The sequence below is a fragment of the Eretmochelys imbricata genome, chromosome 6 (genome assembly GCF_965152235.1).
Source record: "Eretmochelys imbricata isolate rEreImb1 chromosome 6, rEreImb1.hap1, whole genome shotgun sequence".
Classification (NCBI taxonomy): Eukaryota; Metazoa; Chordata; order Testudines; family Cheloniidae; genus Eretmochelys; species Eretmochelys imbricata.
In genome coordinates, this window is record NC_135577.1 from 113,546,756 (window position 1) to 113,574,628 (window position 27,873).

Below are 27,873 nucleotides of genomic sequence, written 5' to 3' on the forward strand. Positions count from 1 at the left end.
ACAGTATCAAGTTTGTTTTGTTTGTGTTTTTACAATAATATTCCAATGCCTTTAAAAAGAGGCAACAAATTTCTCAACAGAAGTTCAGCACTTCAGGAACTATTTGACAAGACAGGTTTATCAAAAGAATAGATTGACTGCTTTAGTTGTTGCCAATATTCATTTTAACATGGAACTATTCCTCTTGGTTATGAGCAAATAAAAGTTTCCTTTTATCTGTAATGTCAATTCTGCCAATTCCTACTGTATCAATACAAACCTTTGGCATTAGGTTACTCTTTTTAGATTGCAGAGTCCGCAAAAGTAGAAAATGTTGACTTCATGGCCCGCCTGTATTAAGATCTGTAATATGCGGCTCTATATTTTTATGCCTCAAACAAGTTTTGTTGCCAGAAACATCCAAGAAATAGTGTTACTTAAGTCAGTGAACTGAGCATCATATTGTCACAGTTTGACTGCTAAAGCCTCATATTTCTGTACCCACAAGAAACAATAGTTCTGGCTGAGTACATTGCAAATGTATATATTAGAGGCCGTTTCCCAGATGCCTTCCAAAGTTCCTTAATTTAAAGCTTGATTAATCTTACCATGGTTGATTTAGAAGCCTTGCATGCCTGATTTAGAAAGGACAAGCATGTTTTCCATGTACGTAAAACTCCAGGCCATGTTTAAAACATATTTAATACATATACATTTATATTGCACTTTAATCACAGAGGATGGTTAAGCACTTTACAGTTTATACAAATCAGTATGTATTGACATCCCTTCATGCACTACTGGACTTCATCTAGTCAAAAAACAAGGAGCCATTCTGCACCACTATATTCTACAGCTTTCAAGAGAGGTAGTGGGGAATCCCTTATTCCACTGAAACTATAGAAATAATTTTGGTGGACAGGGTATGTTTGTTGGAACTTGGCTATGGCATCAAATCCACCATCTTTCTCTTGTGAATAGAAACACAGAATTAATTTCTATGACCTCAAATGGTCAGTACCTCAATTTTAAGTCTAATCATGACTCATATGTAGAGCAATATCCCTTAGTACATAAGGTAAAAGTTAATGTAGGAACTAAACCTGGGCCACTTTTAGTAATCTAAATCATCATCTATGCCTCACCGTTGTAAAACTAATGAGTCAAAAAATAATACATTTAGAAAACTTTACTTATGGAACAACCCAAGAAAGGTTCAAAAGGAGAATTAATTAAAGCAATCAAGACTAAGGGCCTGGCTACACACGAAACTTCAAAACGCTGCCACGGGAGTGCTCCCACAGCAGCGCTTTGCAGTGTGAGTGTGGTCGCGCGCCAGCACTGGGAGAGAGCTCTCCCAGCGCTCCTGGTCATCCACCTCCATGAAGGGATTATTTTACAGGGGATTAGCTTTACACTGGCGCTTTACAGTGCTGTAACTTGCTGTGCTCTGGGGGGGGGGGGGGGGGTGTTCACACCCCTGAGAGAGACAGTTGCAGCGCTGTAAAGTGCCAGAGTAGCCATAGCCTTAGCTGAGACGTAAGAAACAAAAGTTACTTGTTAGAGATGGTCAAATTAACTGAATTGAGTCAAAACAGCCTGAGCATACCAGTAGGCATCTCAACTGGTGATTCCTTCATAGCCTTCAGACAGATTAACTGAGCATGACAAAGTGAGTACATATACAAGTATAATCTCAAAGTTTTCTTGTAAATTAACTATCATCTATCTCTGTTTGATTAGAGAAAACAGATTCTATTACCTACACCAATCCCTTAAGGCTCTCCTGATTTAATACTACACTCCTTGATAGAAAGCTTCTTTCTAAAAGTCAAGTAGACCATAGCGTTTTCATGACAGAAATTGCTATTCCATTTTTGTTTTAAATATAGCTACATGAAGAGTAGGAGTCTGTCAGGGATACTTTGCAAAATAGATTTTCCTCCCTCTCTCTCGGATCAAAGTCATTTGCTTGGAGATGCACAGTGCCCTCTTTCAGGGAAGTAAAACAAGGGACCTTGCCTTTAATATAAAAACTGCTTTAAGCCTTGCATACCCATCAGCATTTCTGGATCAGTATCAAAAGGAACAAAAAACTGCTTTATGAAATAAAGCAAACCATTTTTTTTGTTAAGCTGTCCTCATAAGAGGCAAGTCTAATTGTTTCCCACTTCTCCTCTGTCTTTTGATATGTGGTACTTATGCTCTGTTGTAATGACAGAAAAAGCATTCAGCATTTTAACTAGTTCTGGAGTGAAACATTTAAAACTCATTTATGTCATTTCTGGCACCAAAGCATGCAAGTCACAGGGAGGAGGACTAATGTCCATAACTATTCTGATCAGATTTTCTGCCAAAAGAGTGAAAAAAATTAAGGTAAATATATTTATCATAATAATGGTTACATTTTATATTAGAAAAGCAAAAGTGAATGCCTAGGAATCCCCTTTATCAGTTTTAAAGGAGACAAATGTGATTTCAGCAGCTAACCTGTAACTGTACAGTAAAAAAGAGTAGAAGAAAGTGAGAAATTTGTGCAAGATACAATTACGTAGAAAAGGCAAGAGAACACAAGTTAATTGTCTCAAGGATTATTGGAAGAAGAAGTGTACTTCTCCAGCTAGGCTACTACTGTAAAACTGTGAATAGTCAAGTGAAGCAAAATAAAGAGCCGAGGCAGCTGGTCACTAGGAGCTGCTGCACCTGAACCTGATCAATAATTCCACGGCTATTAGCCACACTAGGTACTATAGTGTGTAGCTGATACTGCAAGTTGCAGTACTGCCTGTTGCCACTAATAGACACCTGGTCCACTCTTGGAAGCTCCAGCAGCCATTGGTGCCTCACCCTGACTTAAAGTCATTTTCATCATATACAGGGTTTACAGTTTGGTTCAATGGCACCCCCACTGCATAAATTGTTCCAGCACCTCTGCCAGTGGCTACAGGGTATCTGGCTATTACCAGGAAACTCCTGAAGGGAATAGTTCAGAGAGGGGCATTCATGACTGGAAAGATATTTATGGCAGGGATTCTCAAACTTTTTGATCACGAGTCACTTCTTACAGAGTGTATTGGGGACACACCTCCCCTTTCCATCACAGTTGCATAATATCCTTATGGGAACTACAGTAATTTCTTACATGGAGAAATATTAGGAAAGTAATGAATTTTTAGGAGTCTTTGAATGTGGTTTAGCAGAAAAGGATGCTGAATTTATATACAGAGTTTATTTTAAGCAATAATACTGGTTTTAAAGCCAAGTTTAATGCATGCTTGAATAACTGAATGTTGGCAGTTTTCTAGCTTTATTTTATTAAAATTCTCTCTCAAAAACAAATGATGTCACTTTCCAGTGGAATTCTGATTTTTGTTGTTCTAGTTCTCCGCTTCGCTGCCCGCACCCCTAAATGACCTCTCTCTCTTGAGTTTTGGATTACCACTGTTAATGGATGGCGTAATACAAAAAAGAATTCCCAGGATATATTTTGGAATAAAATGAATAATTCTGAATTTGTGACAAATTGAAATAATACATTTAGAAAATGAAAATTAATTTTACAAGACATTTCCAATCTAAATGTTGCAAAAAGTTATCACACTCAGTCATTAAAATTTTAAGTAGAAAAACAAAAGAATTTAAAATGTCACCGAATTCTAATCTGTGACTAACAAATTCCTATACCAGATGAAAGTGTTCAAAGTCCAGAGTTTTTGGTTTTTTTAATTAGTCAGGAGTGCCAAACATAACATTTAACACATTAACTGAATAAATATATCACAGAAGAAAAATAAATCAATGGATATTCAATAATTCCTATATGAATGCTATTCTTATATACTGCAGGAATGGGAAGGGGAGCCTTTTTAATGTAACAGTCAGTTTCATCCTATGGAAAAAAAGAGGACATATATTTTTTCTTGATTTCTTATATTTAGCATGAGGGGCACGTATACTATCCCATACTCAAACAGCACGTAAGTGAGGGGAAGATAATATTTCCTGGTAAACACTTTCAAAGCCATGGTCAAATAAGCCTTTTCGCAACACATTTTATAAAATTATACAATGTGCATCAATAAAGTGTATGAATAATTATGTATTATATTAGGCTAATACAGTGTTGTGGCAGATATGGCAATTTCCTGCAATATCTTGAACATACTTTACTGAATTAAGTTAAACCTTCATTGTATTAAAAATGCAAATGTTTACATATTATATGGGGATTATGTGTCTTAGAGGAGACGTGACTAATGTAAATCCTGGTAAGTGTTATGAGCTTCAAAGGACTATTTGAAACAGTGCAAACTTTTAAAATGAAGTGGGTTTCCCATGAAATCTCTAAGGGGAGGGATATGCACATGTAACACCTCAAGTTATTCAAAAATCCAGCCTTTTGAAGCTAGGGACCTGAGGAGAAGAAACTCATTGTTTACGAATTACCTCTTCCCAAATCAAAGATTCAGGCTGTACAAAGGAAGGACTAAACTTTTAATGTGTGTGCCTGTTGTGAGCTAACAGCTGTGATGGACTTGTAATCACAGAAAACCCGCTTTGGTAAGGTCTGAAGGACTGTTCACCTGCCAGAGCCTTTGTGGGTGTTGGGGTGATCTCTGCTAACCTTGTCAGCATGCATTTGGATTCTTTTATTGTTTTTAATAGGTTTTCTCTGTAATGCTTTTACCTTAAGAAAAAATTGCTTAGAAAGTGTTATGTGGTAACTTAACTGAGGGCAATTATGCCATTTATAACCTCTACAGAGAAGGCAAAACAGGCCTGCCAAAGCAGTCTGAGTTGCTGGGAATTCACAGTGTAGGCATGGAACGTGCAGCCTGGAGATATCCTCATTAGGAAGAAGGGAGACATGTGTCTCTGTCCAAGAGAGGTGATGACTGGGGAGCCAGAAGCCTAAGAGCGGGTGCCCTTACTGGACCATGAGGGGGAATACAGGTACAGCTGCCCTGAACTGTGACAAAATGCTAACTATTTTAATACATTCCTGTAAACAATTCCATAAAACAATTTGATTAGTTAGCTTTAGTTATTATTAAGGCTGCAAGTCTGTCATGGAGGTCACGGATTCCATGAGTTTGTGTGACCTCTGTGACTTCTGCAGTGGCTGGTGCGGCTGGCCCAGGGGCAGTTCAGGCAGCTTCTGTGCCAGTCACACCAGCTGCTGCAGTGGCAGTCTCGGGCCACTGTGCTCCTCCCCACAGCAGCAGCAGAATTTGGGTGTGAGGGTGGAAGGGGTTGGGACACGAGACAGGGTGAGGCAGGCTCTGGGTGCCGCTTACCTGGGGTGCTCCCCAGAAGCAGCAACATCCCCCTCGCTCAGCTCCTAGGCAGAGGAGTGGCCAGGCAGCTCTGTGCACTGCCTCCGCCCAGAGCACCAGCTTCGCAGCTCCCATTGGCTGGGAAATGGGAGCTGCAGAAGGGTAGAAGGGGGGTGCCTGCAGGTGGAGGCAGCGTGCAGAGCTGCCTGGCCATGCCTCCGCCTAGGAGCTGAGCGAGGGGGATGTCGCTGCTTCTGGGGAGCCCCCCAGATAAGCACTGCCCACCTCCCCTGCCCCATCCCGCACCCAAGCTGTGCTGCTGCTGCTGCTCAGGTGGGAGGCGCAGAGCCAGGTATGGAGCCTGCCAGCCTCACCAAACCCACACCCCCAGCACCAGCGGGGGTCCCAGGCCGCGCGCCGCTGCTCATCCCCCTTCCAGCACCAGCAGAGGTTCCAGGCCGCACACTGCAGCAAGCCCCCCGCACCAGCGGGGGTCTCGGGCAGCGTACTGCTGCTGACCTCACACCCGCACCCCCACCCCAGCACCCACAGTGGCCCCAGGTAGCCCCCTCCCCCAAGGTTTAGTCGGGGTATATAGTAAAAGTCATGGACAGGTCATGGGCTGTGAATTTTTGTCTACTGCCCATGACCTGTCTGTGACTTTTATTAAAATTACCCATGACTAAAACGTAGCCTTAGTTATTACCTGTGTAAGGTAAGTGTACTTACTCTGTTCATTGTTTTCAGCTGGAGATTCCTCATGCCGAAGAAAAAATTTCACTTCTTCCCTACGGGGTCCCCACTTCTGTAAATGGTCATACATCATGTGATCAAAGGGTATAGGGCGTTCTGGAAATATAGAATAAAATATTTCTGAGTCCAGCAACTTCTTACAAAGTACACCGGACCCTCGCTAGAACACGCATCTATATAGCGCGAATTCACATATAAAGCGGTCGCAGCCATGAATCTCATATTTAATTACTTTACTTGGAATTCATTTTAACGCAGTCCCCGCGTTAACGCGGTACCGCGCATGGATCCCAAATCCCACGTTCTAGCGAGAGTCTGGTGTAACATTAAAAAAAACTGCTTTAAAATGTGGGTGCATTTTTGGCACTTCAAGCAGTCATCTGACAACTTAACACGTAGAAAACGAATTCAAAATAAAAGCAGAAACAAGAAGAAAATAACTGTAACAGCATATTAACATACTATTAAAATAACTAAGTTAAGTACATAACAATAGCAACAGTGACAATTTTAGATAGTACAACCACCTACATAATTTCAAAGTTTATAATCCTATTATGCACTCATTTAAATTTTGCCAGGAATTCTCTATCACCTTCTGTGACATTATATGATTAAAATACAACCACGTAGATCAGGGGCAGGCAAACTTTTTGGCCTGAGAGCCACATTGGGTTTCGGAAATTGTATGGAGAGCCAGTTAGGGGAGGCTGTGCCCCCCCTGGACTCCTGCCCCATCCAACCCAATCCCCGGCTCCCTGTCCCCTGACCAACCCCAGAACCCCTCCCCCTGACTGCCCCCCACCGTCCCATCCAACCCCCTCTCATTCCTGACTGCCCCCCCGTTCCCCACCCTCTAACCACCCTGACCCCATCCACACCCCCTGATCACCACCCCAAACTCCCCTGCCCCTCTATCCAACCCCCCCTGCTCTCTGCCCCCTTACCGTGCTGCCTGGAGCACCAGTGGCTGGCAGCGCTACAGCCATGCCACCCAGAGCATTGCGCCAGTGTAGTGTAGTAAATTCCTCTCCATAACTGCTACCAGTAGCACATTCCTAAGCAGAGCAGTTTAAATACACTACACCAGCAGCATGGCGTGCTGAGACTGCAGGGCAGGAGGAACAGTAGGGGAGGGGCCAGGACCTAGCCTCCCGGGCCAGGAGCTCAGGGGCCAGGCAGGAGGGTCCCACAGGCCAGATGTGGCCCGCGGGCCATAGTTTGCCCACATCTGATATAGATCATTGTTGCTACCATTGTTATACAATGCAACAAATCTTGTACAAAGTATGTTATGTAAGGTATCAATGAAAAAGTTATGGTTTGCTGAATGTGATTATCCTATTTGTATGCATGCATCATTTTTGTATCCAAAATTATGAATTTTGGCCATTTAACTGCATTTCAAATGTGTTTGCTCCTTGATAACATCCACAAGGTATTTTGCATCCAGTCTAGCCAGCACACTGTGAAGGGAATACTTCTATTGACGTCCCATCAAAGAACACAATGGGCCATGAAAGAAGCTTATCCACACCTGATGGACTTTCCTGAGACCATTTTAGCTAGAATATGAGTAAGGTCCCTGGTATGACTCATCGAAGCATGCAAGAGCATGTGACTAGATCATGTGGTACTGAACTCCATCTTGTGTGCCTGTATTTTTCCAGAAACTGTGCTGAGGGCTCTGCTTCGAACACCGAGTTGCCCTCGACATAGGAGAGCCTATAAAAAGCCCTAGAAACATCTCCATTTTGCTTCTTCCCTGCTCTGATCTTTGGCTTATGGATTTATACTAATGGGAGCATTCTAACCAAGGGACTAAGGGCCTTCAAATCATTTGGAAGCAACCGGAGACTTAAAAGCCAGCAGTTTATGCCATCACTACTTGAAACCTGATCCAAGAACTTTGCAATTTTTGTATGTATTTGATTCCTTTAACCAATTTAAACTCTTACCTCTTTCTTTTCTCCTATAAATAAACCTTTAGATATTACTGTGACATTACTGACATAATCTGGGACCGTATAGATCATCGTTGCAACCAAGGTCCTGTAGTGGCACCAAATCTTATATAAAGGGGGTCAAATGAGGTGTCTAAGACAAGGTTATGGTTTGCTGATTATGATTATGCTGTCTATATGTATCATTTTTGTAGTTGAAGTTATGAATATTGGCTCTATACTGTCTGTATTTCAAACTTATGCTATCCTTCTGGGTGACAACCCCAGAAAAGTTGGTGTCAGCTCTGCCTAGCCTGCTTGATGGCCCATTAAGGACCATCAGCTATACAACTGATCCACTGAGAGAAGACAGTCACTCCTTGTGACTCAGCAAGGTGTACAGGGACATGCCTATGGACAGCTCTGAGGTTTTTCCATGCCATGTGATGGACAGCTTGTCTTTGGAACAAAGAAAGAAAGACCACATGGCAAGAGAATATAAAAAGCTGCTGCAGATCCTCCATCTTGTCTTCAATCCTGCTTCATACCTCTGGAGGAACTTTGCTACACTGAAGCTTTGAACCAAGGACTGAAAGACCCATCCCAGCTGTGGATGTACTCCAGAGACTTGATTTGAACCTGCAGTTTATTCTATCACTGCTGCAAGCCTGAACCAAGGACTTTGCCATTACTGTATGTAATTGATTCCATTTAACCAATTCTAGCTCTCATCTATATCTTTTCCTTTTATGAATAAATCTTTAGATTTTAAAGGAGTGGCAACAGCGTGATCCGTGGGTAAGATCTGATTTGTAGAGTGACCTGGGTCTGGGGCTTGGTCCTTTGGGATCAAAAGAACCTTTTTTCTTTTAGTGGGATATTGGTTTTCATAACTATTTGTCCCCATAACGAGTGGCACTGGTGGTGATACTGGGAAACTGGGATGACTAAGGGAATTGCTTGTGTGACTTGTGGTTAGCCAGTGGGGTAAAACCAAAGTCTTCTCTGTTTGGCTGGTTTGGTTTGCTTTGGTGTGCACAGAACCCGAGCCTTGGGCTGTAACTGCCCTGCTTTAAGCAATTTGTCCTGAATTGGCACTGTCAGTTGGGTCCCGCCAGAACCAACATCGTTACAATTATGTATTTAAGAGTTGGTAACAAGATTATTGGGTAAAATATGAGTTATATAGTGACCTGGGTATGTGACTGGTCCTTTAGGATCAGAAGAAAACTTTGATTGATTAAATTGGTTTTAATTAACCACTCATCATTAAGTCTAATGTCTGGATGTTGAATTCAGGACTGGAATACCTAAGGAGGTTGCATTTCTGACCTAGTGTTAGCCAGGGTCATGGGACAGAAGTTTTGTTGCTGGGTTGGTATATCTTACGGAATAACCACCACCAGTTTTGGGGTGTGTCTGCCTGTAGGGGGGGTGGCTACCCTACTCCTAAAATAGAAGGAGTTAAAAGCAGCCCTGGAGAGGGCTGTGGCTGAGGATGGCTGACTGGGGAAGCAGCCACAGCTGGGGAAGCAGCCACAGCTGGGCCATGCCCCAAATCAGGGCCCCAGCTGGCCTGTATAAAAAGGCTGTGAGCCAGAAGCCCAAGGACTCTCTCTCCAGGCTAAGAGAGAACAGGGCTGCCTGACAGGGTACTGAGGGTAATGCAGTGCTGGGGAAGGAGCAGGCTGAGCGGGGGCCCTGCAGGCTGGCAACTCCCCAGACTGTAGGGCCTGGTCCACGGCCCATAGAAGTACTGGAAAGCAGAGGAAGGCAGCAGGTCTGAACCCACTTGCCTATGATAAGTGGCCTTTACACTGCAGTCTGCCCCAGGGAGCGGGGGCTTGGTGATGACTGGCAGGAGCCTAGACTGAGGCAAGGTAGGGATAGTGGGTTGGGGGTTCCCCAGGAAGGGGAGACCCAGATGCAGCATGTGGGGGTACTACCAGGGGGAGAACTGCAGAGAAAGGGGCACCGGGGGTCCATGAGAGAGACAGGGGCCAGAGCTGTGCGGATCACTGCTTGCAGAGGGTGCTCCAGGCTGGAAAAGAGCTAATTCCCAATGACCAGCAGGAGGTGCCGCTGGGGTGAGTCTGCTCCTTTACACTGCCCTGTTTCTCAGCAGTTTGTCCTGAATTTGGTATTCTCAGTTGTGACCCACTGAGGCATGGTGATATTTAAATTTTGCCAGGAATTCATCAGCTACACCCTTTTCAGAGAGTTAAACCTTTCAACTCTGTTCTCCTTTGCCAATTAGGTTTTCTGTTCCTGTTATGAAAGCACCACACTCAGTCTGAACCATAAGAATTCCAGTGAAGTCCACCAGATTAATGCCATATATAATACACATGTAGAATGATAACTAAATACTTAAGGATGAATTATGTGCTACCACTCTAAGAGTAGATTACACAATAGTCACTAATACAGCAGAAACTGGTACAAAATGGCAGTAACCAAACAAATCCAGGAGTAAAATATAGACTAAATTTTCTGCAGTATTACAATTAAATCTCTCTCTCTCACCAAAAGAGAAGCCAGATGTCAGGAAGATAGCCCTCTTTGGCTATAAACCCATGTTTATTATCCCTAAATGTGTCTTATCTAGACCAGACATCTCCCCCAGTATAAATACCAGTTTGGTACAAATGTAATCCTTAAGAAAACAAACCATGTAAAGCATTAGGAAAAGACCTAAATGTGAAAAGGAATGTGGGGTTCTTTATCAGAGCAATAAATCTAGGTGTTAATTGGGTTTTTTCACTCTTCCACAAAAAAACTATGTAAATCCACACAATTTTCAAAATATCCTAGCTGGAAGGAATTTTATTACTCTAGAAACATCTGATTCTGTCCTTAAAAGCCTCTAGGAAAACAAAATGTAGCTGGAAACATTTCAAACTCAGTTTATTTCTTAAACATTGAAGAGTCATTAAAAAAATATTACATTTCATCTAGCAGAGAAAGATGTAAAACAATCCAATGACTGGAAGTTGAAAGTGGACAAATTCAGACTGGAAATAAGGTGTAAATTAACAGTAAGTAATTAGTAAGGCTGCGTGTCTGTCATGGAGGTCACAGAAGTAATGGATTCTGTGACTTTGTGACCTCCGTGACTTCTGCAGTGGCTGGTGCTGGGGCAGCAGCAGCAGTTTGGGTGTGTGGCAGGGTGCTCAGGGCTAGGGCAGCAGGCTGGGGTACAGGGCAGTGCTTACCATGGGGAGAGAGGGGGCAGCTTCCTGGCTCCCACTAGCATGTCCCTACAGCTCCTAGGCGGAGGGGCAAGAGGGCTCCATGTGCTGCCCCCGCCCACAGCTGCTGCCCCCTTTGGCTACTGTTCCTGGCCAATGGGAGCTGCAGGGACAAGCCGGGCAGAGATGGGTAGGGAGCCTGCCAGCCCCACCAACCCTTCCCATCCCAACCCCCAGCACCAGCATGGGTCCCAGTGTGACATTCTATACCTTGGGGGAGCGTACTGTAACCCCCTTATTCCTCATTTTCATATAATCATGATCCTACATATAAAGCATGCTTTGCAAGGTATCAGAGGAAAGGTTATGATCTGGTGAAAGTCATTTCTCTATCCATATATGTGTATCATTAATGCATATGAAGTTCTGAGAATTGTGTTGTATGGTGATCACTAAAACGATGTAAATTGGGGAATCAGCTAGATATTATTACAGGTTTCAGAGTAACAGCCGTGTTAGTCTGTATTCGCAGAAAGAAAAGGAGTACTTGTGGCACCTTAGAGACTAACGAATTTATTTGAGCATGAGCTTTCGTGAGCTACAGCTCACTTCATCAGATGCATACCGTGGAAACTGCAGCAGACTCTATATATACACAGAGAATCTCTGTGTATATATAGAGTCTGCTGCAGTTTCCACGGTATGCATCTGATGAAGTGAGCTGTAGCTCACGAAAGCTCATGCTCAAATAAATTCGTTAGTCTCTAAGGTGCCACAAGTACTCCTTTTCTTTCAGCTAGATATTAGCTTCCCAGAGGCAACAGCAAGGAAAGCAATCAACACTTGGGTGGAGTGTCAAACAACTAATCAATAGCCATTCTCCAGCAAGGGAGCTACAATGCAATGACTCACCCTGCATGCGGTGACGCCAGGGGAATGCTCAACCTTGCTTGGAGAGACTCAGCAATACCCCCTAGACATGCCTGGTCTTGTGCTCCCCAAGCACATGGACTTAGGGTATAAAACAGACAGAGTGGACACATACTGGGCCCTTCTCCTGCCCCAACCTTCGCTGCAAGCAACTAAGACACGGAGAAGAAGACGACGACAAGACTCCAACAGGGGAGATTGGCCCATGTTTAAGGAACAAATCTGTATATTAAGAAAAGGAGTACTTGTGGCACCTTAGACTAACAAATTTATTTGAGCATAAGCTTTCGTGAGCTACAGCTCACTTCATCAGATGCATGCAATGGAAAATACAGTGGGGAGATTTTATATACAATATGAAACAATGGGTGTTACCATACCCACTGTAATGAGAGATCAGGTAAGGTGAGCTATTACCAGCAGGAGAGAAAAAACCTTTTGTAGTGATAATGAAGGTGGGCGATTTCCAGCAGTTGACAAGAACATGTGAGGAATGGGGTGGGGGAATAAACATGGGGAAAGAGTTACCTACTACAGCCCAGGCCCAACGAAGAAAATAACAGAATGCCACTAGCCATCACCTTCAGCGCCCAACTAAAACCTCTCCAACACATCATCAAGGATCTACAACCTATCCTGAAGGACAACCCATTGCTCTCACAGATCTTGGGAGACAGGCCAGTCCTTGCTTACAGACAGCCCCCCAACCTGAAGCAAATACTCACCAGCAACCACACAACAAAAACACTAACCCAGGAGCCTCTCCTTGCAACAAAGCCCGTTGCCAACTGTGTCCACATATCTATTCAGGGGACATCATGGGGCCTAATCACATCAGCCACACTATCAGAGGCTCGTTCACCTGCACATCTACCAATGTGATATATGCCATCATGTGCCAGCAATTCCCCTCTGCCATGAACATTGGCCAAACTGGACAGTCTCTATGTAAAAGAATAAATGGACACAAATCAGACTTCAAGAATTATAATATTCAAAAACCAGTCGGAGAACACTTCAGTCTCTCTGGTCACTCGATTACAGACCTAAAAGTCGCAATTCTTCAACAAAAAAAAAAACTTTAAAAACAGACTCCAACGAGAGACTGCTGAATTGGAATTAATTTGCAAACTGGACACCATTAAATTAGCCTTGAATAAAGACTAGGAGTGGATGTGTCATTACACAAAGTAAAACTATTTCCCTATGTTTATTTTCCCCCCACCTACTGTTCCTCATACGTTCTTGTCAACTGCTGGACATGGCCCACCTTGATTATCACTACAAAAGGTTTTTTTTCTCTTCTGCTGGTAACAGCTCACCTTACCATACACACTGTAACTAGAGTGATCAGGTAACACCCATTGTTTCATGTTCTCTGTGTATATAAAATCCTCCCACTGTATTTTCCACTCCATGCATCCGAAGAAGTGAGCTGTAGCTCACGAAAGCTTATGCTCAAATACACTTGTTAGGCGCTAAGGTGCCACAAGTACTCCTGTTCTTTTTGTGGATACAGACTAACACGGCTGCTACTCTGAAACCTGCATATTAAGGACTGCAATATACAGTGGGGTGAGGAAAAACTGCTTAATCTAGATGTTGTCCAGTCTAATAGGGTTGAGAGTTTAGACTGCGTGCTTATTTTATTTTATTTTTTGCCTATCACTTAAATTAACTACAAAGATAGATTGTTTGTTCTACCTGAAACAGTGCGTTTGGTTTAAAGTCAGAGACTCCCCTTGGGATAACAAGCAGGATACATATCAATTTCTTTGTTAAATTGACGAACTCATGAGCTTGCAGCGTCCAGTGGGCATAACTGGACACTGCAAGACGGAGGTTCCTAGGGTTGGCCTGGGACTGGAGATATTGGCTAGTGTCATTCATTTGCACAATCCAAGGAGCAGCTTACATGCCAGACGCTGTGAGTGAACAGCCCAGGAGTGAGGGCTCTCACAGCAGAGCAGGGTAAGACTGGCTCCCAGAGTCAAGGATTGGAGTGACCTAGCAGATCACTGGTCCAGATAACACCAGGGGAACATCACACCCGAACCACGCGCCACCGCCACCCGCCCTCCCACAGCAGCACCAGCAGGGGTCCCGGGCCATGCAGCACTGCCTGGCCCCGACCCCAGGAGTCCCAAGTCAGGTGCAGCCGCCTACCCCTCCCCCAGCATGGGTCCCAGGCCACTCTCCGACACCCTCCTACCAGCATCAGCAGGGGTCCTGGACCACATGCCACCGCCTGCCTCCCCCCAGCACCAGCCAGGGTCCCGGGCCATCCACCCATCACCCCCAGACTGCCCCTCCACAACACCAGTGGCCCTCTGGCCCAAGTTTTAGTTAGGAGTATATAGTAAAAAAGTCATGGACAGGTCACAGGCCGTGAATTTTTGTTTACTGCCCGTGACCGGTCCATGACTTTTATACAAATACTCATGACTAAATGTAGCCTTAGTAATTAGACCATTGGAAAAATTGACCAGGGTCGTAGTGGATTCTCCATCACTGCCAATTTTTAAATCAAGACTAGATGTTTTTCTAAAACATATGCTCTAGGAATTATTATTTTGGGGGAAGTTCTATGTCTTTTGTTGTACAGGAGATCAGACTAGATCACAATGGTCCTCTCTGGCCTTGGAATCTAGGAATCTATAAATGGCAAAAACCTTTGTGAAATGCATACTTGCAAACTGCTAACTGCAAAGCTCCTAATACCGTTGCTATGTAAATGATAAAATGCCTTATGTACCAACCTCAAATTTAATTACCTTCTTAAACAGAATACTAATACAAGAAGCCATTTGAGTATAGAATATTTATATTAACAATAATTACTGGCAGTGCTCAAACTCCCTCACTTAACTCAGGAAGACAAGAACCATCTCTTCAAAAATTGTTAAAGAATTAATTTCTTTAACTCTTTAAGCTAAAGATTTTTTTAAGAATTGTTTAATTTTAAAAGATGGTTTTGAAAACTGAAAACATAAGTACAGGAGTGTTTGGACTTTTTAAAAACAATTTCATTACATGTCATATGCTAATAAAATTGAACAAGTATTTCAGAAAATGGACTGAAAGAAAGTTAAAACTAACTTTAAAAACATTTCTTAGAATCTCCTGACACAAGTACAAAGACAAGTAGAAATTATGTATATCCATTAAAGAGACTGCATATTCGAAAACTGAAGGTATCAACTAAGCCACTGCCCCCCACCCCCACCATGGAGTCAATGAAAGAGTGATAGCAACAAACTTCAATCTAAATAAGACTGACAGATGCCTGTTTTCCTATTGAATGGAAGTAGGAGGAAAAAAGTATAAAAAAAACCTGATGCGAGAGCCCCGCACACACTCACCCCTCTGCTACTTTGCTTCAACAACAAGGAGTCTACAACTCATCCTGTCCATCTGTACAAATAAACTATCATAGACAGTTAAGAAAAACACAAAAGACAAAGTAATCAACCCAAGGAAAACCTCCCCAAGACTTCAATATGGATTGATGAGAGAAAGTTAACTAAGATCCTGCCAAAGGATTAGATTTACAAACTCTTGTAATGATTTTACTAGAATACTGAAATGCAACTGTAACTTAAAATATTAACAACTTCTCCTGTTGATCATCAGATGGTTAGACCATATACTCCTGAAGATACAACAGGGACTAAACAGTGGTAAACAGAGAAATAGTGGGATTTAACTGGATTTAAGTTTCTTAATATTGGTTCATTGGCCTGTTTCAAGATAGAAGAAGCCATTTAAGGAGCTACGTAACTGATTTAAATAGTTTATTCGATTTCATAGGATTTAGTTACAACTGTTTTTCCCAATTTACAAACTGGATGATTATTATTAACAAGACAGGTTTCACCTTCCCTAAAACAAATTATTTTGCCCATACATAAAGGTTTTAAGTGTTTAATAAGATGAGACTGAATTTACAATATTTTAGGAAACAATATATTTTGGACTTAATTTCCCAAACGAAGAACATCCCCGCATGGGGTCTACTCTCAAAGGTGTAATCACTGTTAAGGCTCTACACATAAGGCTTGGCTACACTTGCGAGTTACAGCGCAATAAAGGAGCCCCAGGCGCACTAGCTCTCTACCTGTCCACACTGGCAAGGCACGTAGAGCGCTCTGACTCCGCAGCTATAGCACTGCTGGTACTCCACCTCGGTGAGTGGAATAATGTTTGCTGTGCCCCTGCTGGAGTGCCGCGGTGCCAGTGTGAATGAACTGTTGCTTTACTGAGCTCTGATCAGCCTCCGGAAACGTCCCATAATCCCATTAAGCCAAGTGGCCACTCTTGTCATTGTTTGGAATCAGCTGTAGGAATGCGGAAATGCCCATTTAAAGCTCAGTTTCCGACAGCCAGCTGCTTATCTCCTCCAAGACAAAGCAACCATTACTGTGGAGTGCTGTGTGTTAGAGAGAGAGGTGGGAGAGGAGGGAGGTCTGCTGCTGTCTGGACTTACAGGACAGTATGCTGACATGCTCTAAGCCCCCCAAAAACCCACTCTCCCCCCACATACACACAACATACTCCCTATCACACTCCACCCCACCCCCATTTGAAAAGCACGTTGCAGCTACTTGCATGCTGGGATAGCTGCCCATAAAGCACCGCTCCCAATGCCGCCGCAAGTGTGGACACACCAGTGTGCTTGAAACCATCAGTGTTGACAGCCTGCAGCACTTTCCCTACTGCGCTCTACAAAGGCTGGTTTAACTCAAAGCACTCTACATCTGCAAGTGTAGCCATGCCCACAGAGGCAGACAGAAGAGATTGTAATAGAACACAACTGACAACCAGTTTATTTCAATCATTTCTGTTTTGTTTAATGATTTCTTATCTTTAATAATAAATCAGACCTAGTTAATACTTGTGATGCTTTTGCTTGTTTTTAATCATTGTCCCACCTAAGGCATGGAAAAGGATGCCTGTGACTATAATAGTGGGAATCATATACCCTGAGATAGCGTCATAATTGCATGTATCAATAATTAGGTCATAAGAACAGCCATATTGGGTCAGACCAAATGGTCAATCTAGCCCAGGATCCTGTCTTCCAAAAATGGCCATGTATGGGGAGACTTTGCCAAACCAGTAAAATGCCTGAAACCACTATGGCTTATTGCTAAAAGCAGCCAAGGCAGCAGGCTGTAAATTGGCCAGATCAGCAGGCTTAGCTTAACCAAGGTGGGGGGGGAGGGTGTCTTTGGGTGCTACAGAGAGGGCAGCTTGACCCCGTGTCCTTCCTGATAAGAATTGTGAATTGTGTTGAAGTGGCTGATACATGCATTTTTAGAAGAGCAGGATGTGCCCCAGGAATGTCTATTGGGGCCTCAAGGCTGCAAACTCTGGAAAATCCCACACCTGGTTAATTGATACTCAGAAGGAACCTCTTGCTTGACCACTGAAACTGCTTACTTAACAAATTTTCTTTAAGGGACATGTCATTCTATTACTAATGTATAAATAACAGGGAAAGTTTGAGGTAGTTGGACTCTTTTTGGACTCTCCCTCTGGATACATCTTGCAGTCCCCACTGGCAGACGGAAGATTTGGCCCCTGGACGCCTGCTGCTGTGTCATTCAAGAGCCACACTCAGCTTTGGTAATTATCAAGGGTTGGAGTGTTTTACTAACCTTTTGCAGACGTGTGTAACTGTTTGAGACTAAGTAAAATCTAGCTTTAAGTGAAAGCACTCGTGTTGTCCTGTTTGTGCCAGCCACCTATCAGTCAGATGTTCATGTCTTCCCTGATTTATTTCCTGACACCACCTCACACAGAGTAAAAGTTACCAAGAGCTTTGGGTTGAAAGATCCCCAGATAACAGCCAAGGCCAGGTGCTTCAGAGGGTACGAACAGAACAGGCAATCATCAAATGATCCATCCTCTGTGGTTCACTCCCAGTTTTTGGCAAACAAAGGCTAGGGACACTTAGAGCATTGTGTTGCATTCCTGCCCATCCTGGCTAATAGCCATTGATGCACCTATCCTCCATGAGCTTATCTAGTTCTTTATATGCCTGCTATAGTTTTGGCCTTCACAGCATCACCTGGCAATCAGCTCCACAGGTTGACTGTGCATTTATGAAGAAGTAGTACTTTTTTGTTTTAAACCTGCTGCCTATTCATTTCAATGGAGGACCCTTAGTTCTTGTGCTATTAGGAGTAAACAACATTTCCTTATTCGCTTTCTCCACACCAGTCAAGATTTTATACCTCTATAAGACCTCTACCCTATCCCCCTTAAGTCCCAGTCCTCTAAATTTCTCATATGAAAACTGTTCCATACCCCCTAATCATTTATTTCTGTTACCCTTCTCTGTACCTTTTTGAATTCCAGTACATCTTTTTTTAAATGGGGCGACTAGAATTGCATGCAGTATTCAAGATGTGAGCGTATCATGGATTTCTATAGAGGCATTATATTTTGTCTTCTCTATTCCTTTCCGAATAGTTCCTAACATTGCAAACTTTTTTGACTGACATTTCACATTGTCTGAAAACAGCTGCTCAACTATCCACAACAACTCTAAGAGCTCTTTCTTGAGTGGTAACAGCTAATTTAGACCCCCATCATTTTATATGTATAGTTGGGATTATGTTGTCCAATGTGCATTAGTTTGCATTTATCAACATTGAATTTTATCTGTCATTTTCTTGCCCAGTCACCCAGTTTTGTGAGATCCCTTGGTAATGCCTCACAGTCTGCTTTGGACTTAACCATCTTGAATAGTTTTGTACTATCTGCAAATTCTGACACATCATTGTTTACCCCTTTTTCCAGATCATTCAGAGTATGTTGAACAGTACTGGTGCCAGTACAGACCCTGGAGAGACACCCACTATTTATCTCTATTTCTGAAAAACATTTATTCCTACGTTTTGTTTGTCTTTTAATCAGTTACTGATCCAAGAAAGGACCTTCCCTCTTATCCCGTGACTGCTTACTTTGCTTAGGAGCCTTTCATGAGGGACCTTGTTAAAGGCTTCATGAAAGTCCCAGTACCCGATATCCAATGGATCGCCCTTGTCCATGTTTGTTGACCCCCTCAGATAATTCTAACACATTGGTGAGGCATAATTCCCTTTACAAAAGCCATGTTGACTCTTCCTCTGCAAATTGTGTTCATCTATGCGTCTGATAATTCTGTTAATACAAAAATTCAACCAATTAGCCTGGTATTGAAGTTAGGCATACCAGCCTGGAATTGCCTCTGGAGTTTTTTAAAAATTGGCATCATATTAGCTATCCTACAGTCATCTGCTTCAGAGGCTGATTTAAATGATAGGTGTTTCCTTGATTTGGTAGTAAAAGAAACAAGCAGTAAGAGCTGGCCTTCCTTTTCTTGTTGCTCTGGACTAAACATTTTAACAGAATTTGACATCCAATTTAAAATTACTCCTTTCTACCCCACAATGCATACTCATTTAAATTCCATCTCAATTCACACTGCAGTTCAAACTTGCTTCCATTCCTTCCACTAGGAATTTTCATCTCATTTAAAAAAAAAGCTACAATTTCCTTGAATATAACAAATGCAAGAAGGATGTTGAAGCCTTCTTCTAGTGCATATACTAATATGTTGCCAAGGCACCACCATTTAAACCTAAACAAAATTAGTTGTGTTTGGAGTATAAGTGTTTGTCTTGACTAGGATTTAAAGGTGCTGTGTTAAAGAGTATTAACTAACCTGTTCTAACACTAATGTAGACAAAACAGTGTATGATTAACATGAACTAAACAGACCAAGTTAACTTGAATAGCTTAGCATATGTTGAAGTTACAATAACTTGCTTGTGCTGGAAATGGCCCACCTTGATTATCATGCACATTGTAGGGAGAGTGGTCACTTTGGATGGGCTATTACCAGCAGGAGAGTGAGTTTGTGTGTGGGGGGGTGGAGGGTGAGAAAACCTGCATTTGTGCTGGAAATGGCCCAACTTGATGATCACTTTAGATAAGCTATTACCAGCAGGACAGTGGGGTGGGAGGAGGTATTGTTTCATGATCTCTGTGTGTATATAATGTCCGCTGCAGTTTCCACGGTATGCATCCAATGAAGTGAGCTGTAGCTCACGAAAGCTCATGCTCAAATAAATTGGTTAGTCTAAGGTGCCACGAGTACTCCTTTTCTTTTTGCCCACACTAGTGAGTTTTTGAACTTCTCTAAAATGGATCCTGTGACAAAGTTCCTGCTCTACCTTGCTGGGTCTTGCGCTTATTGGCAGATTTGCTCACCTTGGAGCTTCACAGCAGCCCTCAGCTTGGCTCTTTCTGAATTCACAGCCCAGGTTGACTCCTCCTGTGTCTGACCAGGAGTTGGGAGGAACCCAGGCCCGCCCTCTACTCTGGGTTCCAACCCAAGGCCCTGTGGAATGCAGCTGTCTAGAGTGCCTCCTGGAACAGCTGTGCGACAGCTACAACTCCCTGGGCTACTTCCCCATGGCCTCCTCCCAACACATTCTTTATCCTAACTATAGGACTTCCCTCCTGGTGTCTGATAATGCTTGTACACCTCATTCCTCCAACAGTCTGCGTTCTCACTCTCAGCTCCTACTGCCTCTTGCTTCCAGCTCCTCACATGCACACCACAAACTGAAGTGAGCTCCTTTTTAAAACCCAGGTGCCCTGATTAGCCTGACTTAATTGCTTCTAGCAGCTTCTTGATTAGCTGCAGGTGTTCTAATCAGCCTGTCTTAATTGTCTCCAGAAGGTTCCTGATTGTTCTGGAACCTTCCTGTTACCTTACCCAGGGAAAAGGGACCTACTTAGCCTGGGGCTAATATAGCTGCCTTCTATTACTCTCCTATAGCCATCCAGCCTGACCCTGTCACAATCCATAAGCCTAAAGCTTGATCTACATTTAGAAGGTAAGTTGCCATAGTTACATTGGTCAGGAGGTATGAAAGACGTACACAAGCTCTGCTAACAACCTCCAGTGCAGAGACAGCTATGTCAATGGAAGAGGACATTTGTCAACATCACTAATGTAATTCAGGGAGATGATTTATCAGTGCAGATCCTGCAGGTCCACAGCACACTCATTGCAGGGGTCCCAAAAGCCCAGGGCTCTGACGATCAGGGCGTCCAGCTGCACCTCATAGCCCTTTGCTCTCAGGGTGTCGGCCAGAGGGGCGTACTTTTCCAGTTTCCGAGCTCGGGCTTCTCGGAAGGCCAGGGTCCTGTTCTCAAAGGGGACCGTGATGTTGACGAGGATGATCTTTTTCTGGGCCTTGTCAGTGACTACCACGTCAGGTCGCAGCGGGCTGTCAGTACCAGGGATGGTGCAGTTCACAGCGACCTCCCGCAGGCGCGGGCGATAGCTTTCACCAGGCGGTTCTGGATGGTGTTGTGGCGCAGCTGCCAGGCTCATGCAGCTGCAAGCCCTGCTCCAAGGACGTGGGGCAGGGTCTTGTTGGAGTAGCCGCACTTCCTGCGATGCTTGTCTCGGTTCCTGTGGCGGACGGCTCCGTTGAGCGGGACACAGTTGAGCCGGGTGCGGTGGATGAACCGCCAGTCGGCAAAGCGGGTGAAGCCGCCCCCGGCGAGGAAGTGGTTGCTGGCATCCCACTTGCTGGTCAGTTCAAAGGCTTTTCCCCTGGTCTGGCTTATGCTTCAGGGCTTCTATGTACAGCGAGTGGATGGTTGCCTTCAGGGTCCTCTCCAGCATGCCCCTGGTGCGTGGGGTGACTATGGTGTTGTCCTCAGACCTGATCTGCAGCACCAGAACTCCCAGCTCCTGGCGCTCCTCGCACCACTCCCAGCGGCAGCCGATGCGCTTTCCCAGGCGGCGCGTGGCATTGCAGGCGCGGGACCACAGTGAAGCAATGTCACCCCCGTCTCGGCCAAATTTGCCATCCAGGGAATTGCTCAGGAAGCTGGTGGTGTCTTGGTTGGAGGGGGCTCTGCTGATCCGCTTTTGTGTTGCGTCATGGAGGGCTTTTGCTGTGATGCTCTTTACCATGGCATCGGGACATGTCAGCAGGCGGAAGGCATGGGTGATCACCGCAATGTCACACAGGTCACCCATGTGGGGGACATTGGCACCGCCATGCCTGTGGGTGATATAGACCAGCTCATTGTGGGCTCTCTGGGGAAGAAACAACCACTTCTTCACCGGCTGCCAGATGATCTTATCTGCCTTGTTGAGGGGTACCTTTACCATGGCAGATCCCCTTAGGACAAACGAGCTGCGGGGGATCAGGAAGGTGTTCAGGGCGTTTATCTTTTGCCGCGGTGTTAGCAGTGAGGTGTCGATCTTGGCAGCATCCTGTAAGATCTCTTGGATGGTGTCCTCGGGTGTCTGCCGGACACGGAAACCCATCGGTGTGCCGAGGTGTCGGTAGGCCTGCTCCTCTGCCAGGGGGATGATGGGCTCGCTCTGGATCTGGAACTCCATTGCCTGCACCGAGTCCCTTTTGCTGCCATCGATGTGGAGGGATGCGCACTTCTTTGCATTGAAGCAGAGCCCCATCCAATTGGCAGCTCGACTGGTGGCATCTAGCATATGCTGGAGGTTCTCTGGGTCATCTGCGGTCAGGACCAGGTCATCCGCGTAAGCCAGGACGCTCACCCTCTCACCGTGGAGGTTGAAGCCATCTGCGCCCTTGGAGATTGCTCGCAGCAACGGCTCCATGGCGAGGTTAAAGATGATGGGGCTGAGGGGACAGCCCTGCTTAACTCCGCTCCGGATCGGGATCTTGGTGGTCTCCCCTTCGACCAAGCGAATGGTGGTGCTGCATCCCTCGTACATCTCTTGGATCACACGGAGGAAGTTCTCTGGCATCCCAAACTCCTGGAGCGTGGCAAAGATGTGGTGGTGGGGCATGGACCCAAAGGCGTTGGCCAGGTTGAGCCCTGCTACCGTGCACTGCCTCTGCACCCTTCTGGCCATTTTGATGATGGTTTGGAGGACAAAGTTGTGTTCATAGCAGCTCTTGCAGGACATGGAGCAAAGGGGGCAGGAAGCAAGGTGGGGGTGTGGAGCCAGGGGAGTTTCTGGGCATGGGTCTGACCCAGACCCAGCCAATCCATGCAGGGGAAGTGCACTCCTCCCCCACCCTCAGCCCAGCTAGGACTAGCAGCTCAGCCCAGCAGAGGGTAGGTAGCAGGCCAGGTGTGGAGGGCTCCAAATGCAGGGGTGAGGCTTGACATGGTGAGGCTCGTGGTGGTCCGGATGCATGGATGTGAGGTCTGCCAGCATCACAATAAGCATATATCAAACAGTTTGATAGCCCATACAGCAGAAGCTACATGTCTACTTTGAGAGATTGTTCAAGTTTTTACTAATCTTTGTGGGAGGATCATATTCTAGATAAACTATCAACGTCAGGATTTTTGCCCAAAGTGTTCAGCACATTGAAAAGGTCATGAACTACAACCACAAAATTGTAGTCTTTACTGGATCCGAGTCGTTATTATAGAAAGCTTGTGCCTATATTTGTCACACAGGCTGTACCCTGCCATTCTCACCAAAACATTAGAAACTAAAAATGTCCAGTGAGTGTCTGAATAAATCACTTGCCAGGTAATCTTTTGTAGCTAGTTGATACTACATTCTCTGAACAATCCAATAAATTCATCCTTACTTCGGATACTTTGGAGGTACAGACAGGAACAAAGTGAAGGGCTAAAAACATTCAAGATATTAGACTGATTCCAGTGGTGTCAAACTCCTTACTTGTGGTCCACTTTATGTATTTATGCAGTCCACATGACATTCAGATTCTTAGGAAGACAATACCTTCAGTTACATTTGGTTCGCATTTAGAAAGTTTTCTGTGCATCCATGAGGGTTAGCAGCTTACTTCTTAACAATGGAAGTGGATATTCTTAAGGCTGTGGACAGTTTGTAACAATGACTCAGGTGTGAACTTCCCCATCTTTCATTAATCTAACTGAAATGTTTAAATGACACTTAAATGTCAGCATTAACTATTCTATTGCTGATCTTTAAAAAGGGAGAGCCATTCAGAAGGAAGAAATGAGAAGACACAAAGAAAAGAGAAAAACAAAAGGAGGGATGGACCTAAATGTAATCATCTCTGCCCACTGAGTGACATGAAATTTGACAATAATGCACTTAGCAGTAGTAAGTAAAGTTAAAAGCCCTATTCTACCCCCAATCCTTTGCAAACCTTCCACTGATATCACTAGGAGTCCTGCTGAGGCTTGAGGCTAGTATGATTGAGACTTGAGCTAAATTTATACTCCAGCCCTTGGACAATTCAAAATGGAATGTAGCCTCTACACAGAGCCATGAGGTAATTAAGACAAATACTATACAGCACTGTGGTGTTGGGGGGTGGGGTGGAGAAAAGAGGGGAGACACACATTAGACCTCACAGTGCCAGTCACAGGAGTGTGTCTAAAGAACTATAGAGATATTTTAAGTTTTGCTTTTTTCTCCCCTCACAGGAGAAATACTGCACAGTACATTTATACTTAAGCTTGGAAATATATTACTAAAAGCCCAGTATTGTACACACCCATCCTGTGAGTTTAACTCAACATGGGAGCTGTGCAAATGGAAGAAAGGAGCATTTAAAAAAAAGTTAGATGTAGGTTCTGAGGTCGTAGGAGAAGACACATTGAGATACCTCTCACTTCTTTAGAATCTTGAAATTAATGAAGAGAACAGGACTTCAGTATTATCTGAACAGCTTATTCTGGAAGGGCTCTACAAATGTCTGAAGAATGCCACCCAATCTTCCCCAATCCTAAAGCAAGGCTAGAGAAGTTAGGAAGGGAGATTTCATGGTTTAAGATAAACAAGGAGACGGAGACATATGGAAAACCACTTATTTATGGAAAATTAAATACAAGACATCACAACCCAGAGCCAGAAGCATTGGCTATCACCAGAAATGAAGCTTCCATGAAAAGAGGAAGATAGAGTGCAGAAGCACAGCTGAGCTGTGCTGCATATATATCCATTGTCTCAGGCAAGTTTGTACTCAGCATGCCTCAACCATGCCTCCACCCATGCTATGGTAGCTACACTGCTATTTGGGCTATAAGAGCTAGCATGTACATGAGCAAGGAAATCACACCCCTAGCTTGTAGAGCAGCTGTAGCCTTAGATCCCAGTTGGGTTTGCAGGTTTGATAATTGGGGGGGGGGGGGGGAGGGGGGAAGAGAGACATTTTAGCTTAAAAACCAAGCCCAAAATGAGTTCACTAAACTAAATTTCTGCTTAAGTAAAATGTTCAGTTTAACTGTTTATTTAAACTAAAAATCTGAAATGTCTCACATAACCTTAGAAACACTTATTGTTTGTCTACTACATTTCATAAAAATATTCCAGCTGGGAAGGGACAAGGGAAAAAAAAAATCAGCAAGGGCTGTATTTATTTTTACAGCTGTGACCATTTGATATCTTAATATTCAGCAAAAAATTCTCTAGAAAAAGCAAAATAAACTAAAAACCAGTAATAAAATCTACATTTGTATCTTAATAAATATGATGAAATGTACATCTGTTACCAAGGAGCACTTGGCTTACCATTTCCACGCCACACTTCAGCCAGATGGCAGCTTCCTTCGCCGGGTTCTTTGCAGAACTCCACAACATCTCGACAGGTTGTTTCTGGTGTAATTGGAACTTCTGTCAAAATCTGTTCATTGTTGCTCAAGAACACAGTTAATATCATCTGAAAAGAAGAATGATACAACAATTAAAAACACCAAACGGAAACAGAGTCCAGTTTTATACAGTCTTCCTTTAAATTGATATTAAGGACACAGACACTTCCTATTTAAAGACCCCATTTTCAATTCCTTTAACTGTTTGGGCTGAAATGTTCTATGTTGGGTGTCTGTATCAAGCTGAATTTCTTTTTTTTTTTTTTAAGAAAGGTCCAGCCAGAATGGTTCAGCTCTTGCTGAAAATGAAGTGAGGACAAAACAATATTTCTCTGTTTTTTCCCCCCTGTATTAAAAGGCTCTCAAGACCTTTTCTTTGAAATATTCTAGTACCCCCCAGTCTTTGGAGCAGGAACTTGAAATTTGGGGGTGCCTTTGTGTCAGGTATTTGCTTTTGCCATCCCGGTGAAAATCCACCTAAATCTGACCAACCTATAAATCGGGGGGGGGGGGGGGGGGGAGGGAAGAGATAGAACAAAAGCACCGAGTTTACACATGCCCAGCAAACTTGCTAGCATCTAAAAACTAACCGCTTCTAAGAGTCCCTCACCAAGCTCACTTGAGCCTCTCAGCTGCTAAAGCTAACCAGACTGAGCACATGCCATTCCCACAGAGACTGAGCATGTTCCATCCATTCCCTTGCAGCCCCTATTTGCGAGCCATCCCACAGAACAACTGAGCATGTTCACTCCAACTGGGGACTACAGGAGTGAAGCTAAGACTTTTCCTTGTAATGGCCACTGCCTCCAGGCCAGGGCGTGGCCAGGCCCTAGAAGTAACAGCATAGGCAACAGTTATAATAGGCCACGCCAGGCTGTGCCTCCCCTCCTGAGATCACAGCCATCTGCATCTCTTCCCAACAAGTCACCTGAGCTTTTCATATGCTCCATGCAGGTTCCAGGGGGGCTGGAAGGTGTATCAGTCATCTCCCTGGGGAGAAGCAGATACTGCCTTCTCAGCAGCACTGGAACCTGCATGGAACATATAAAAAGCTCAGGTGGTTCATCGAGAAGAGACGGTTTTCCTATGAGGTGGCTGTAGCCTCAGGAGAGGAGGTGAAGCGCAGCTCGGCAGGGGGCTCTGGCTGGCCCAGGGCTCCTCTGGCCGTGGGGGGTGGGAGCTTGGGGCTCCAGACAGCCTAGGGGCCCTCCAACCACAGGGGGACTCCACTGACTGCCCAAAACTGCCTGCCTGTCTTTTGCTGTCAGTGACACACTGACACTACCCACTTCCAGTAGGTGCCAGCATACAGGAGGAGGCTACCAGATTCAAATACAGAGGGGACAATAACTGTGCTGGGGGGGGGGGAGGGGAGAAAGGAGCAGAAGGAAAGGTGATACAAAAAGATGGGGGGCAGGGGAAACAGACTGTCAGGAGTAAGGCCCTCAGGTGCACCTGCTCAGTATTTACTATGCCCTAACAAGCCAGCTAGGTTGCTTGATGGACTCCCCTGCTTGACTGGCTGCAAAAGCCAGCAGGCAGGTTCTTAAACCTAGCAACAGCAGTAGCTCTCTGGCTGCTCAATGTACGTGCCCATGTATGTTCTGCCTCCCTTTGCTCATCTCTTGAAGCCCTACTCCTGATCTGCTCTTCCACCACTCCAGGCCAAAATCCTGCCCTTCACCCAGCCTTGGTGCTGCCTCAGAACCAGCTCTGCTCCTGTCTTCCCTGACTCCCGATAATCCAGTTCTGATCTGCAGTTCTGCCTCACTTAGCTCCAATGTTCAGGCTCTGATTTCAGCCCTGACCTCCCCCCCAGCTCCCACCACTAAGCACGGCTGCCTACAACCCGGTCCACTGACACAGGCAGAGAAACTGAGTTTGGAGGGAGAAACTGACTGGCTGGGCAAGAGAGGGGACTCTGGGACTGCAATTAGAAGCCAGTTGGCTTTCAGAGGAGAAGGTATGAAGTCTGAGGATATTGGGATTGGACAAGGAGCTAGAGTACATGGGGACAGCTGGAACTGGCCATGCAAGGAGCTTGAGTAGGAGCCAAAGAAAGGTTAGGGTTAGAGGAAGAATGAGCCAGTGGATAGGGTGCTAGCCTAGAACTTGGAAGACCTAGGTTCAATTTCCTGCTTCACCAAAGATTGCATGTGTGATCTTGGGCAAGTCACTCAGGGCTAGGTTCAC

General features: G+C 44.5%; 1 protein-coding gene across 3 annotated transcripts in view; it reads right to left on the minus strand.

Annotated features, from left to right (window-relative positions):
• Positions 1–27,873, minus strand: part of PPP1R13B (protein phosphatase 1 regulatory subunit 13B) — a 142,078-nt gene that overhangs the window by 67,760 nt on the left and 46,445 nt on the right. For all 3 annotated transcript variants that reach the window (XM_077819459.1, XM_077819457.1, XM_077819458.1), the window contains exons 2-3: positions 25,601–25,748; positions 5,985–6,104 (exon numbers count right to left, since the gene is read on the minus strand). In XM_077819459.1, coding sequence (XP_077675585.1) covers positions 5,985–6,104; positions 25,601–25,748 — 268 coding nt within the window. The remainder of the gene's footprint in view (positions 1–5,984; positions 6,105–25,600; positions 25,749–27,873) is intronic.